The 16354-nt window shown below is 28.3% G+C and overlaps 1 protein-coding gene across 1 annotated transcript; it reads left to right on the top strand.

The window, feature by feature from the left end:
• Positions 1-4556: 4556 nt before the first annotated feature.
• On the top strand, positions 4557-9985 carry LOC145590587 (uncharacterized). The gene is made up of 3 exons (XM_081647017.1): positions 4557-4711; positions 4916-5021; positions 9591-9985. Exons 1-3 carry the CDS (start codon positions 4676-4678, stop codon positions 9731-9733), a joined length of 285 nt encoding a protein of 94 aa, XP_081503143.1. The 5' UTR covers positions 4557-4675; the 3' UTR covers positions 9734-9985.
• The last annotated feature ends 6369 nt before the right edge of the window (positions 9986-16354 follow it).

Genomic DNA, 16354 nt, shown 5'->3' with positions numbered 1-16354 from the left:
GCCGCACAGTGTGATCAACCTTTGTATTTGATAAATTAGCATAGTTTGATAAATCTTGGGATTGGTATCTAATTCATAAGAATAAATCTTATTATCTATCATATTTTTTGTAAGACCGTGTAGAAACAATCTTGTTCAATTGTTTATTTTCAAAGTTAATTGTAACACTTATTACTATAACAAGGTCTCAAAAGTATTTAATTTCATCACTTTCTTCTCGTAAGGTTCCAATTTTTTTTTTTTCTTTTTTTTGCACAGTTTCCAAATTATTTAATTGTATCACTTTCTTCTTATGATCCCTACTAAGTTGTGAAGAATTTTCATAAAATAAAATTGTGACACTTCCGATCCCCACTTTTACGTCATAATACAAATTTTCGATCATTTTCTTACACATTAATAGTCCTAAATTAAACTACACACTTTTGTCAAAAGTAATAATAATAAAAATAAAAATAAAAATAACAAGCATTGTTTACATACCAAGGAATGGTAGTACATTTTTGTTGCACTTGATTAGTTGATTTTATGGATCGCCAATAATTTGTATTTATGATATATCTAATTTGGGATATCAATAAATAACAATAATTATAATAAAGAGCCCATGTTTATCAACTCACAAAAATAAAAATTGCCAAGTAAAGATTTTGTCACAAGTGGTACATGTCTAAACAACTTACAAGTGCATAACAAGATGCTCATTCTCCCCACAAGTAAGTGTGCTTACAATTGAAAGTTAATTTGGAATTAATCAGTAATAATTCTCTTTTGGGCCAGACATATAATATCGAGATAAATTTAAACCCATAAAAAGAGCCGTTTGATCAACTTACAGATTTAATAGTAATTTAAAACAAAAACCAATTTGCTATGAGAGTAGTTCCTCAAACCCATTTTATTATTTATTAATCTCATTTTTTTTATGTGGACAATTTAAATATATATATATATATATATATATATATATATATATATATATATATATATATATATATATATATATATATATATATATATATATAACGACAGATGGTTCAACTATTTTACAAAATTCACAATTTCGCCATCACTCATATGATGGTAAAATTTTCATGCATGACACATTAAGACTTGGAAATCTATTAATTGATCAAGCATCAATTTGGGTATAAAATGATAAGATTTTATTATCTAAAAGACTAACATTCATATAAGCTGATTGGTGGCGTAATTATTGATGAATCACAGACTAAGACGAGAGCTTACTTGAATAGATGATCACGCAATTGGTACTAACCTATCACATTATGTAAGCAAAGCCAACAAATATTGCAACATCATGAAAGTCTCTTGATGTTGATGTTACGGTCTAGTAGAGCTTCTAAGAGATGAAAAAACTTTAAACCTTGTAAACTCCACCGTATTTCCTAAGTTTCACGTTTCTCTTTTGACATTTTGACATTGTATTTTTGTTCATGCACATCTTTGAACATTTAATATTTTCCAATACTTATCAGTAAAAAATAAAGAGAAACTACATTGTTAAAACATTTAATGAGATCGATGGATCAAGCAAGATCCATAGTACTATATTTTTTTTGTTCTTTCTTATTATGTATTGGAAATTATTTAGAAGATTCCTGCTCCAATTTCAAACAGAAACATACCAAGTATATAAAAAGAAACGAAAGATGTACAAGTTACTACAGCTTTAGTTTTAACACAAATTCTTATATGTGGTTGGCCACACCGTATGACCAACCATTATAAGGGTTATTTTGTTAGTGTAATGGGGTTACTTGGTTAGTGTTAAAGGGGTTACTTTGTCAGTGTTATAAGGGTTACTCAATCAGTATTATAGGGATTACTTAGTCTATGTTATAAGGGTTGCTTTGTTCTTTTATAAGCGGCCACAAGGTGTAGCCGGCCACACACAAGATGGACTGTAGTTTTAGGGCCTGTTCTCTTACGTTGAAATTCAGTTCAGTTCAGTTCAGTTCAGTTCAGTTCAGTTCAGTTCAGTTCAGTTCAGTTCAGTTCAGCTCAATTCAGTTCAGTTCAGTTCAGTTCAGTTCAGCTCAGCTCCTAATTTCCTTCTCTTATAAAATATTCATTTCAGTTCAGTTCAGTTCAGCTGAGTTCAGTTCAGTTCAGTTCAGTTCAGTTCAGTTCAGCTGAGTTCAGTTCAGTTCAATTCAGCTGAGTTCAGTCAATGAGAACAGGCCCTTAATAAGTGTCCAATTTGATTGGCGTGTATGCCAACATAAAATTTTGATCAATAAAACGAGGCATTTACGTTTTTTTTTCGTTTTGCGTATTAAGAAATGTCTCGATTTGCGTGTTTACGTATCTAATACGTAACATGAGGCATTATTTACGTTATTTTTTTCCCAAATTTGAGCTCAATTTGGAACCTTAAGGACCAAAATAGCCCCCAAAACCTTTAACAGAAGAATTTCTAACACAGAAATCGATAAAAAAAATACTATTAAGTGGAGAGTGGGCCCTACTAACGGAATTTGTTAACGGCGGGTAACGGCATGGTTATCGTGTAGAATTTAAATATATTTTGGGATTATAGTGTGGATTAATTTCTCAAAAAAGGAGGCACATCGTAGAAAACGGAAAGTTAGAGGGTTATAATATAAAAAAAATCCAATAAATTATAAAAACTTGATATTCAAAAACTAGTACACATTGTAATGATTTTAACTCATATGGCTATAGATAAAGAATCAACATTGATCAAAGTGATGTTGATGAATAATGCAAAATTTTTATTGTTGCACTTGAAAAGCAGAGGAAGGATCAACTTGACAAATAGTCCAGGAATCCATGAAGTGAAAACCAATTCAAGCATTTGAAAGAAATCTACTCTAATAAATTCATTAGATGCTAGTATGATACTGTACTAGATAATGATGAACACAGTTATTGAGGCATATCTAGTGTAAATCTACTAGCTATTATGATTATGTTTGATTCTCTTGGTCTGATTGACCGATGATAGCATTATTATTGTTAAGTTGATGCACTTTAAAAAGCATAATCATTTTTTTCTTTTAATGTATGTTCTCAAAATATTAAATTTGCATAATAATACAAAATTTCAACAATATGCAAGATAGACGATCTATGTGGGATAGTTTAAAATTTATCGAATTTTTATGTTGAAATATTCAATATTATTCATCAATTAATCAATAGAATTATTATAGCATGGTGTAGTTACTCTAAATAATACTTGTACTCTAAATTTGAAATAATCTTAAGATGAGAACGAAGGCTTTATCTTATTCTTTCTATAAAGTTCAATGGAATTTTATAATTGAAGTTATAATGCTTAAAACCAAATTTTACTCGTTTTACATATGTGTTAGGAGTAGTAGTTTCTGATTAGCTAAATTAAGTAACTAATTATGATGTGTCACAGTAACATTTTGAAGGAAGGGACCCATGTGCGCGATACAATTCCACAATTATTGTTTTACTCATGGCCTTAAGAATTTTCCATATATTGCTTTATACTCACTCCCTCTATTTCTAAATTACATTCCTACTTCTAACATGTATTTCTCAGATAATAGAGAGTAGTAGGAATGTAGTTTGGAGATGGAGGGAGTAATAGTAAAAGGAAAATTAACACAAATGGATGACTTGTTGTGTTAGTGTCAAATATTAATAATAATTTCATTTCACAATCCATGAACCATTAGCATGTTGAACAATTGACATAATAATGGGCTAGCTCAACTTAGGCTATGCTAGTCCTAATGCCATTTTTTCCAACGCCTATATTTATCTGAATACGACCTATTTGAACTTATTATCATTCTACTCCCTCCGTCCCTAAATGATAGTCCCTTATGGCATATTTTTAGTCCCAAATTGATAGTCCCATTTGCTTTTTTCAAGTACCATTAATATCAATTTTTTTATCAAAATTCTCTCCAATTGCAACAATATTTGTGCAAATTTAACTTTTCAATGTAAATTTTGTTTTTCAATGTACTTTTATTACTTTCTCTCTCTACTATTTTACATACCCAATGTAAATTTATATTTCCAATGTAAGTTTACTAGTTTTATTAAAGTTTCTTAATTCCCGTGATTTTTGCCCATAAGGGACTATCATTTGGGGACGGAGGGAGTATATAAATTCTTGCTATTCCTATAATTACAACGGGGTTTATTTAATTATAATAATTTCAATTACATGTTCTTCTTATTATTTGTTATACAGTATAAAATACATCCTACTTGTCAATTTCTAATTGGTTAACTTAGGGTGCATAACCAATAGGATCACTAGCTACTATAGGGAGATGCCACGTAGGCAAGAATTGCATTAACTATTGAAACAATTAGGGACCCACTAATCACGTGAAGTAGAAATGTTAATATGTGCATGGCTTTACATTAGAGGACAAGCTAAAACAATTGATGAGCTACAAATCCACTCTAATCCTCTCTCCACCAATTAACGTTCATCTCCCACGTGGGACATTTGGACCTACCTTTAAATTACCAATTTTTATGTTTTTCCGTGTAATTATATGTTGCTATTTATTCGTATTTGGAAATTGTATCTTACCAACTTTCCTTCTTTTCAAAATCTTTTGGTTTATACTTACTCTTGTTTTTATTCTTGTTTTCTACAACAAAATAATACGGAGTAATAAACATTATTATCATGGATGATGATTCTTCTGCTTCTTACATCCACATGGTTAATACTATTCCTTACCTTGATCGATCTTCCGTTCATTCGGAATTTATTAGTTATCACGTTACAAGTTTAGATCACACAGTTAGTTTGATTTGACGTGATATCTGATCTTATTCTGAATGGAGGGAGCAATTTTTTTTTATTTTTTTTTCGACGATCTTTTGATGATGAACGACTAACATAGAAGGTTGTGGATTTATGCAGGTGCAACACTTGATAGAAAAATGCATGATATTCAAGATGACGAAAGAAGAGTCCATGGAAGCCTTGTCTAAACATGCTAACATCAAACCTGTTATTACTTCAACTGGTTTGTTATTTATCTTTAACTTTTGCATGCATGGCTATTTTAGTCTTTTTGGGAGTTATTAAATATATTGTGTTAAGCTTCTTACCTATTACATATATATATATATATATATATATATATATATAAGAATCACTTTTGATGATAGATATTAAGAAACTGTAGGTAGTTCTTGAAATATAAATGAGATCTTATTAGTTATTACATACCTTCGTTTGTTTTAAGCAATAAAGTGAATAGTTTTGTCCTTCATAAATAAAACAAATAAAGGACCTTAAGCGCATATTTGTCCTCGGAATAATAAGTTAGAGGGTTTTCTGTTTTGAGAGAAGATTGGTCCTAAAAATTTCGCTTCCTTACAATCACAAAGTTATTTATTTCGTTAGTCCTCCATAGGAGTAGGTTTAGTTGGTTTGTTTTTTGTTTTTGCTTTCGTTTTTGTATTTGCTTTGAAACTTTGGTCTCTCATTTGAATAAAAAAAATGAAAAAAAAAAATAAAACAAAATTATTAATTTGAGTTTTGATTTACTCCATTTATAATCACTTAGAATTTGTTCTTTTCAATCAACTTGTTTATTATTTTGTACTCCATAATATTACCTACAATTTTGAACATACAAGTTGATCGATGTAGCTCATTATTTTTTAAGAAAAATCAACTAAATATTTTTTTGAAAAATTACAATTAAAATAAGTTTTTATTATAAATTGAAATGATATTCAATCTACACTGTATAAAATTAATTTATTATAATAACATCAACAATTTTGTAATAATGATGATAATAATAATAACAACACCTTGGTATCTAAAAGATGTTTTAATTTGGCTTTTTGCATAGTTTTAATATTTGTTTAGAGCATTAACATCTTTAAATATGTCATAAATGTTTTGAATTGATATTACAGTACAAGTATTAAACATTAAGACAAATCAAAGAGGATCTCACACGAGTATAATTATATGAAATTTTTAAAAAAAAACTGAATGCAACATGGACCTACTTATTCTTTCTTGTCACTTTGTTGGCCTTTGATATAATGTCAAATGATCATAATTCAACCAAAAATTTAAACTGTTAATTAGAGAATCATGATTTTTATTTGTTTTACGCACTTTCAATGAGGATTTTTTTAGAAGTAGGTATAGTAAATAGTAACATAATTCATTCATAACGTAAACATATTTTTATAATTATTCCCAAGGACATTGTATATAAAAACGTCAATAAAACCATAACACACACACATATATATATATATCAAAGATTGACAATTTCCAGATGACCCTGAAATTGAAAAGGCATCTATTTATTTATTTATTTTAAGAAAGAGGGAACTCATACTCCGTATTATATAATTAATCAAGAAACATTTATGTCCGCAAGGGTGCAAAAAATTAAAAAAAAAAAAAAAAAAAAAAAAATCATGCATAGATTGCCGCAATTAATAATGGAATTTTGGGTAAATATACTCTTTTGTATCTAGAAGCTAGATAGTCCTATTTGTTTGTTTTTAGTTTTTTGTTTTTTGTTTTGTACTATGTATGTGTTTTTCTTTAAAAAAAATTATTATTATTATTATTATTATTATTATTTTTACTTTTTTTTTAATTATTATTATCTTGAGATCTCATTGCATAGTTTGAGGAAATAGTTTGTGATTTTATGTAACGAAAAATATACTATAGTCATATCTTGGTGAAAATTTTCAAAATATTAGGAGTAGTTTTTTAATATTTTACTAATAAATAAATATATTCTCTCCATATCTAAATAAAACCCAAATTTCTACAAAAAAAAAAAAAAGTGTCCCTTAGTTCGAGGGGCATTTTATTTTAATTTGGTGGAGCCCCCTCTAATTCCACCATTTTCATTTACGGAGTATTTACTTTTATAAATAACACTTTTTAATTCAGCTGATAAAATATATAACTAAGGGTCTGTTCATATTTACTGAACTGAATTGAATGATTGGAGCTGAACTGAACTAAATAGTTTATGAGAAAAAGAAATTAAGAGCTGAAATGAATTGAATTGAACTGAATTGAAATTAAGCTGAAGTGAACAAGCCCTAATTCTTGACTTCAATCATCAATTTAATTAACCTTTTGATTGATTTTTTTTTTTTTAATTTTTTTTTACTGTTACATTCAATTTTAATCAAATGTACTACACTGCAACTATTTTGATCTCTTAAACATGTGAACCTTGTAGAACTAAGCCTGTAATTTGTGGATACATAATTTTAAAGCATTGATGGTATAATTCTTGACAATTGCATGTTAAAATTAAAATGTGTGTCGCAATCAAAATAGAAAAAGTTTTCGATTATATGAAGGAAATTTTGTGAAGACCTCTCAAAAAGTTGAGTTTTTTTTTTTTTGAAAAATACCTTCATTAACTTTTTTTTTTTTGAATCAAACATTCAAGATTTATTAAAAAGTTCAACTAGCACCACCAAACTATAGACTAATTAAATTTTCCATCTTTTAAACCCCACTACTATTTAATTGTCATCACTTCCTTATATGCGTTCTTCTATTTCCTCCACAATGGTCATATTTCAATCTTCGAAAATCAGAGAAAAGAAGGCACAATTCCTGAGCAATCAGGCAATGTTGAGGGCATTTTCTTTGATTTTTTTAGAGATCATAATATGACCATTGTAGAAGAGATTGAAGAATGTAAGGAAAGATGGGATGGCATTAAATTGAAGTAGAAGTGGGGCCTAAAAGACGAAAATTTTAACTGATTTGTTAGTTTGGTGGTGCTAATTGAACTTTAGAAGAAACCTTGGATATTTAATTGAAAAAAATAAGTTAATAGAGGTATTTCTTCAAAAGTCACAACTTTTGTGGTGTTCAATTCCTCGCAAAATCCTTACATGAAATAGTAAAAAATATTAGAAGTTACTTTACTCCATCATGTTGTGAAGTTACCATACACTACGAGATGTTCGAATTTAATACGATCCCAAAATGAGTACGTTTTAAATTATACGAAGTATATTCATAATTAGTATTCATGTTAACATTCTAAACACTTTTTTAAAAAATCTTTTTATTTTAGAGTGAGTGACAACTCGTGAAAGTGAGGAATAGTTCAAGTGATTAGAGCTTCTCTCGCTGTCCTATGAGATCCTGGGATTCATTCTTATCATCTGCATATGAACTTGCAAACCTTAAACAATTGTTTGAGCTCAATTGTATTGATATTAACAAACCTTTTTTTTTTTTTTTGGTGATGCAATGATATATATTGATCAACCACGAATATTTTATTTGAAGATAGTTAAATACAAATTATAAAAATAATCTTTGGCAAATAAAAGAAAAAACAAAAACATGTAGGTTATCATTATTATTGATAGTGTTTAAAAGTTAAATAAAATAAAAATATTTCAAGATCTCAACCATTAACTTAATCATCCGTTTGGTATTACTATGGGGCCGTGGTTTTTTTATTTCAGGTTTTTTGTATTTAAAAATCATATAATATATGTCATATGTTGAATAAAATTTGATCGAACTTATTAAAATCATGATAATATTGAAAACTGACAGCAAAAAATTGAAAACACCTTTTACTTGTGTTGCTTCTTTAACATGGTATTAAGAGGTAATATGATAGTATATAAATTATTCTTGAGCTTCAATCATAAGTTCCAAAAGTTTAAGTTGATTGGTTGAGTTGGTCTTTTGATAGTTATATTAGTTTTTGTCAATATTTAGTTTTAAGGTATCAACGTTGTATAGCACATAATTGAAAATAATACATTAAAAGACATCAAAAATGCAAATGGGACTAAAAAAAAAACCAATGCGGAGAAAATGGATTTAAAAAAAAATAATAAAAAAAAAATTATGCATTATTATTATTATTATTATTATTATTTGATAAAAACCCCACTTGCAAGAGTTTCAACACTCTCCTACTTGCCCACTTTTCTACCCTTGTCTCTCCTACCTTTACTCAGGAGTACGACTATCATTTAAAACGGATTTCGTACGAATAATAATATATCATACTCCGTATTAGTCTATACTCGAGTAACTCGAGTACTCGACATATATAGTCATTTATTGACGTCCCTTTTTAGTTTTAAATCACAAAACATGTTTTCTACATTTTTATTTCTTGCTATTCTTCATCTGATGGCACACAATTGACATGAATGCTAGAAGTTCTATCCTTCACAAATTAATTATCCTCTACATCTGAGGATAATTAATTAAAACTTTCAAATTATTAAAGCAATTTACGTACCAACATCACTATTAATTCCAACATGAGGAATACCGAAATAAAGGTGTTCTCAGCGCTACAAAATTAATATAAAAAAACATGAAGGCTTTTTACTATTAGCAAACCCTATAATAGCAATGAGCTATACAAGTCACTAGACGTCGTCTATATTTATCAGTTACTAATACTCCTCCGATTTTTATTATTTATAACTTTAGGGTATTATTTGTGAAATATAAAATATTTCAAAATTGTAAATAATAAAAATCGGAGGTAGTAGCATTTTCTATTATTAACCTCCGTTTTCCAATTAATTTTGTGTAGTGTGGAAGGAACTAGAGAAAGAAAACAAGGAATTTTTCGAGGCGTATTCTTCCAAATCGAGAAACGATCGAATGAGTGAAGCAGAGACAAGTGAAATGATACAGAAGATGATTTCCGATTCATCAAAGGATTCCAAAGACTAAAGACATTTCAATTTTAAATTGAACATATGCAACACATGCATTATTGAAAGTGATAGATCTTTAATTCCTTTGATGCATTTAATTTCTAATGCCATAGTACCTTGTTTGTGTCGTCCTTCACGTAAAGCCAAATGCATCATATATTTGAAGATCGATGGATCAAAAAACTATATTTTGTGGTCCATTTATTCTAGGTACTCTACTACTCGGTCATTATCCAATCATATTTTGCCTAATCACATTTTCTTTTTCCTTTGTGTTCTCCCCTTGCTAATCTTTTTTTTTTTTTTTTTTTTTTTTTTTTTTTTTTTTTTTTGTCATTGGACCATATTGTATAAAGGCTAATTAATTAAGTTAATTATTGTGTATCGATTGAATTCTCATTTCCTATATATTCAAAACCATAACATTATTAGTTCCTTAAGTTACTTTGTATTATTAATAGAATTGTACTTTGTATAATAATTCTATAGGCCAGCAACACGAGTGTGAGACTATAAAAAACACATACGACTGTTGGAAAATACAAACAAGTCAATAATACCCTTGTATAAGGCAAGAATAGCAAATCTCCTATTTGCTAGTATTTGCTATTTACTCCAATGACGATTGTTGCTTTGGTAATCATTTTAGTGAAAGCATTAAACTCTTATAAGGGTATAAATAATTAGGAGCGTTCAAGGCAATTCAATTTTTACACACCAAATCCTTTAATGGTTTAATTATATTGTGTTAAAAGACCTAATCAACCAAAAGGTTAACCTAATGATTGAGGCCAAACGATTAAAATTTATATACTCATATCATATTTAATCTATTCCAATTTCAAGATGACCAACACAAATTATTCAGCTCTTTTAAAAAATTGTATACAAATACCGAAAGAGCATGTACACCTTATTAAAATGCCCATACAATTTTATACTCCATTTAAGTAGCACTTAACTTTTTGTTATGTTTGACAGATCGAATAAGTAGCACTTAAGTTGAATAAAGTATTCTCCTTCCTTTCCCAAAAATTGAAGCAATTTGACTTTTAATTTAACTATTTAACTTTACCTTTTCAATTTAATCATGTATTACTAAAAGGAAAATTTACGAGGAATGTCCTTTTAAGTGGTCGACCTTGTGAGAAAGGTTCTTTTATGAAAAAGGTGGCATAAAAGGTCCTTATATGAACATTGGGTTGTTAGGAGGGTCCGTTGACCAAAATTTTTCAGCCAAAAAAAGTCACTTGTACAGCACGTGACCACTTTAATGACCCTTTTTTTTTCGTTTTTTCCCTTTCCCCCTTCTTCCTCGATTTTTCCCTTTTTCCCCATTTTTCCATACTTTTTTTTTTCATTCAACTCTTCTGATGTGACTAGTAGCTACCCCATTAATGGCGAAACACTGCAGAAGGAATTAATGACGATAATCAGTGTAGTAGGCGATTAACCCCACAATTTCTTCACTAGGTAAGGCTTTAACTCTCTTCCTCTTCTATCTCTTTCAAAGTAGTAAAAAGTTTCAATATTTTTCCAAAAGTAGCTAATTTGGTCTGTAAAAATTGTGAAGAGCAATCCACAATAAAAAAATAATCCACAACAAGAAGACCACAATTACACCTCTTCATCGATTTGCGCAACTACAATGTACAACAAACAAAGATTAATTTCATGCAATTTGCGAAAGTAAACTTGAAATTGAAGTGGGATTGTTTACCCTTGTTCGAATCGCGTTGGAATGAGTTTCTGGCCGGGATAAGAATTGAAGTTTGGGATTATTGTTGTTCTCAAATTAGGGTTCAATAAGGTAGGGAGAAATGGGGGAAGGGCAAAATCGAGGAAGAAGAGGGAAAGGGAAAAAAAAAAAAAGAAAAAAAAAGGGTCATTAAAGTGGTCATGTGCTGTGCACGTGACTTTTTTTGGCCGGAAAATTTTGTTCAAAGCCGGAGTTCGGTCAACGGACCCTCCTCACAACCAAATGCTCATATAAGGACCTTTTGTGCCACCTTTTCATAAAAGAACCTTCCTCACAAGGTCGACCATTTAAAAGGACCTTTTTCGCAAATTTTCCTTACTAAAATTATTCTCATGTACAATGTTTTTAATAAGTATAATAAATATAAAGTTTCATAATACGAAGTATTAACTTTTTATATTAATATTAATAGAATTATTCTCATGTACACTTTTTTTTAAAATAGTTGTTTATGTGAAATTTTATATAATTTAACTTTTTTTTTTTTTTTTTACTTTTATTTATAGTCTGTATACCTTATTATGTATAAATATTTAAATTAGTTGTAAGACTCATACATTGACATGTATGTTAAGTTTGAGTGTTTCAATTAAACTGAAAGGTAATGAGTATTATTATTCTAGCAAATTTGTTTTCAGGCCCAACTAGCAATCTTTTTTGGTTTGTATGCCTGGAGTCACCATCATAATGGTATATCAGGCCAAATATTTTCAGTTTTCTTGCTAGCAATGCTTTACATACAACATATTGCAACAATATTCCATTTAATACAACAACCTTGACGCCTTATGTCACTTGTCAATATCTGTTGAATGCCTAGTTCTCAACAGGATCCGTTGGTTAGAATTTTAGAGGATGATATATTAAACCTAAATTAAATATCGTTTTCATTAAATTTGTCCTTTATAACTTTCACCGCTATTATCCTATCAATATTAAAAACACCCATTATATATAACTTGATCAAATTGTATGCTTCATTAAAAGGCGAGGTAGTTTCACGACTTACCCTTACCAAAAGTGTCCTTACAATTGTAGTAGGGTAGGTAAGAGACAATACAAAGAATAAGAATAAGATTAAGCCTCCATAAATATTAGCTGCGATAGGCTAGGCCAATTCTTTTGAGATAGGAATTTTCATCATCTCATCAACTAATGCATAATAAAGCAACTTAAACAATTTAAGAACTAATTGTTCTAAATTAATTACAAGAAGAAATCAATACAAACTAATTAACCTTTTTAGCTAGAAGGGTATGAGTTCTTATATATTAGAAAAAATAATTACACATGTGAGTTGAAACAAAATTGATGGACTACTCCACTTGTTGATCAATAATTGACTTTAAAATGGTATATATCATACATTTTGGGTTTGTGACAAAACCTTTCTTCAATGTAATTCGGTACTTTGGTTGGTGTTTGGTCCATGGAATCAAGAGTTATCAGATTTCAATCATCGCAAACATATTAAACACCTTTATTCGGCAAAGTAACTATTCAAGGGAAATTATTATGTAACTATGGTGGCCCATGCGCGTGGGGAGGTAGCTTTTGTAGAGAAGTTATATTGGCGTGTGTTTACATATTTAGTTTAGGCGGTAATTTTAATACGTAATATTTGGTTTATTTGCTTATGGTGGTGGCTTTGTAGAAGGGGTTGAAAGCACACCTAAATCTTTTAAGACAATTATTTTTTAAAACCCTCTAAAGTTTGACAATATTATTCCAAAATTATTATCTATTAACTATTACTAAAACAAAACTTTGCTGACATTATCAAACTTTAAACTATCCTACGCGTCATCCTTACATTAAAAACTTTCCCTCTTATAAGTGTATGTAGAATTTAATTAATCAAGTTTCTCTCCTAAATTATAGTTGCACATACCTAATTTGATCGTGGTTTCAATTCTTCTTCTTTTTTTTTTTTTTACTTTCCTTAAAAGGAAATTATTTTTATATCTAATTATAATCTTCATATACAACATAAATTTAAAAAAAAAAAGATTAATTTTAATCGTGTATCGCACCGAAATAACCTATTTAAATAATATTTGAAATTTAATATTGGAAGCTTTTACATAACAACTAAAACCACCTATTAATTTATCTTAGGAAATTGAAATAATTTTAAATAGCATACTAATAAATGACCTCATACATTGAAATATGTATTAGGTGACGTTGAACCAATACTATTCATTTTGATGGAAATCTAAAATATTTAAGTTACTTTTTTTTTTTTTTTTAAATGTATGTATACAATGTGCATAATTTTGATCTAGGTTTTATATAAACTGTGCACCGCACAGGTTAAATAGTATGGTAGAGGGGGGGTGTATCATGCATTACATATAAATAAAAGAACATTGGTTAACGTTCTTTTATTTATATGTAATGTTCTTTTTTTGAGGAAAATTATATGTAATGTTTTTTTTTTATTTTATATGTAATATTCATTTCACGTATTCATTTTCTCTCTCTTTGATACTCTCTCTCCTCTCCCTCTAACTTGTTCTTCCATTTTATTTCTTGATTTTATAGTTTTTATGTACTTAATTCATCATTCACAAACACATTTTTACTAGATTTTACACTCTAAAATCCGAATTTCACAACCAAATTTTTGAATTTTTCATGATTTGAGAATTTTGGGTATTTTTTATTTTGGCTAAAAAAAACTTGCAATTGAGTGTTCTACTTAATTGCTTGATTTCCATTATTAATTCACTTTACAAGGGTTTTCTACTCATTTGAGGTATGATTTCTCTTTCTTTGTTCATCTTTGCTATGCTTCATGAATATGGAACCCTAGGTTGTGCTTCATTAGTGAAGTCTTAGCTTGTTATTTTTACCTATATTTTGTAATAATATTTGTTGTTCATATAAAGCTTTATTATCATGAAATTACTTGATTGTTTGAATTTTTGGCACTACCATTGTTATTCATCATCTTCTTTCATGTGTTTGGGTAGTAGCATTTTTCCATTAATTAATTTTTTTTCAGAAAGATAATGTTTTTTTTTTATATGTAATTTCTTTTATTTCTAAGTTACATTTTTTATTGTATGTAATGTTCTTTATTTTTATATGCAACGTTCTTTTTGATGTACTCTATGTTCGCTTATAATGTATAATAAATTATTATAACTACGATTTTTTTTGGATGTTTAGAGAGCCACAAGGACAGGGGTGAGAATCGATCCCAAGATTTCCTGAAACCGAGAGGGAAGCTCTAAACACTTGAGCTATCCCTTACTCTCACGATTTTTTTTTTCAATTTATGAGTAATGTTATTTTATTTATATGTAATGTTCTTTTATTTATAGGCTATGTTCTTTTATTTATATGTAATGTTATTTTATTTATAGGTAATGTTCTTTTATTCATAGGGTGATCTTTTTCCAGGTGTACTATGCGCATGGTACACCCGAGTGTACGTAACAATTATTGGTTCTAACCTAGTACCTTATACTCCCTCCGTCTTTTTATTAGAGTCCTATTTCTCATTTTTCACGGGAATTAAGGTTTTTATAAATTGCTTAAACCATGTGATTGGAAGTACCAAAATGCAAGAGATAACAAGTGAGAGAAAAAGAAAAAAGAGAATAAATAGTGTGCTCATAAATATTTGGCACAAAAAATCAATAAAAATTGAGGATTAAAAATATTTGGCACAAAAAATCAGTAATTAAAAATTGAGGAAATTTGGGAATTAAATTAGGAGAATGAGGTTAAAATTGTAAAAAAAAAAATAAATAAATAAAAATAAAAAAACCACTTACTAAAAAGGGAAAGATTCTAACAATGAGACTTTAATTTTGATTTGCCAAAAAAGGAATAGTAGACTCTAATAAAAGGACGAAGGGAGTACTAAAGCAATAACCACTTAGTTATATTTTTCCTCTTAATTTCCTTCATTTTTCTCTCCCATAATTTAATACCAATTTTTTTATTTATTTTTTCTTTCTATCATCAATTTTCCTTAATTTTAGGATTTATAATTTCTTTAAACCTCTTGATAACATCTGTTCAAATATCACTATTTAATATGAATCTCATTCACAATTCCATAACGTTGTTTATGTGCCATCAAACAATGTAAATTTTAAAATTAAAGCTAATAAACCTTTACAATAGTTGCAGTAAAAGGACAACAAAATTGTATATAAGATGAGTAACCACAAAAGAATAAAAAAATAAACAGTTTCTTGTAATAAACAGTCTCTTTGTACATAAAGTTTTTTTTTTCCTTTTAAAATAATAATAATAATAATAATAATAATAATAATAATAATAATAATAACATATGAAGTATAAAGCATTAGAAGTTTTTTTTTTTAATTTTTAAAAAAAGCATTACAAGTTTTTGGTTAAGAAAAAAAAACTTTGAATTTATTGATGATATGTTCAATAAAAAAAAACATTAAATATATTAATGAGGGTAAACATATTAATGAGGATAAAAATATAAATACACATTTTTGTACATATTTTTGTACACATTTTTTAGGGTATAGTTGGTAGCACACTATTCCTAAGAGTTATCTTATACTAGTTTTTTTTATAAGGTAGGGAATGAATGCATGGAGGGATGAACCTAAAATTTTTATACCATAAATCTGTAAGAGATAATATAGTCATGTGGGTCTTGTTGGATTTGTCTCATCTCATGTAATTAATATTTAGTTTTTATAATTTCTACACACATAAAAATGGAAATGCGTATAATTGTTTTAAAACACGTCTTGGATACCGTGTAAAGTCAAATAGGGAAAAATATTATGCACAGAAGGAATAGTTAGTAGAAAGTAGTTTTTTTTTTTTTTTTTTTTTTTTTTTTTTTTTTTTTTTTTTTTTTTTTTTTTTAAGTAC

This window comes from Chenopodium album, chromosome 18 (genome assembly GCF_948465745.1).
Source record: "Chenopodium album chromosome 18, dcCheAlbu1.1, whole genome shotgun sequence".
NCBI classification, from domain to species: domain Eukaryota; kingdom Viridiplantae; phylum Streptophyta; class Magnoliopsida; order Caryophyllales; family Amaranthaceae; genus Chenopodium; species Chenopodium album.
The sequence above is the reverse complement of the archived record's forward strand: the minus strand, read 5'-3'. Positions and strand labels throughout refer to the sequence as shown.

What these genes read in the sequence shown, in the direction of transcription:
- LOC145590587 (XM_081647017.1), top strand. Translation starts at nt 4,676, where the DNA reads ATGGATGATGATTCTTCTGCTTCTTACATCCACATG. An exon ending in CTGCTTCTTACATCCACATG is followed by an intron (nt 4,712 to 4,915) that starts GTTAATACTATT and finishes GGATTTATGCAG; the next exon opens with GTGCAACACTTGATAGAAAA. An exon ending in ACCTGTTATTACTTCAACTG is followed by an intron (nt 5,022 to 9,590) that starts GTTTGTTATTTA and finishes AATTTTGTGTAG; the next exon opens with TGTGGAAGGAACTAGAGAAA.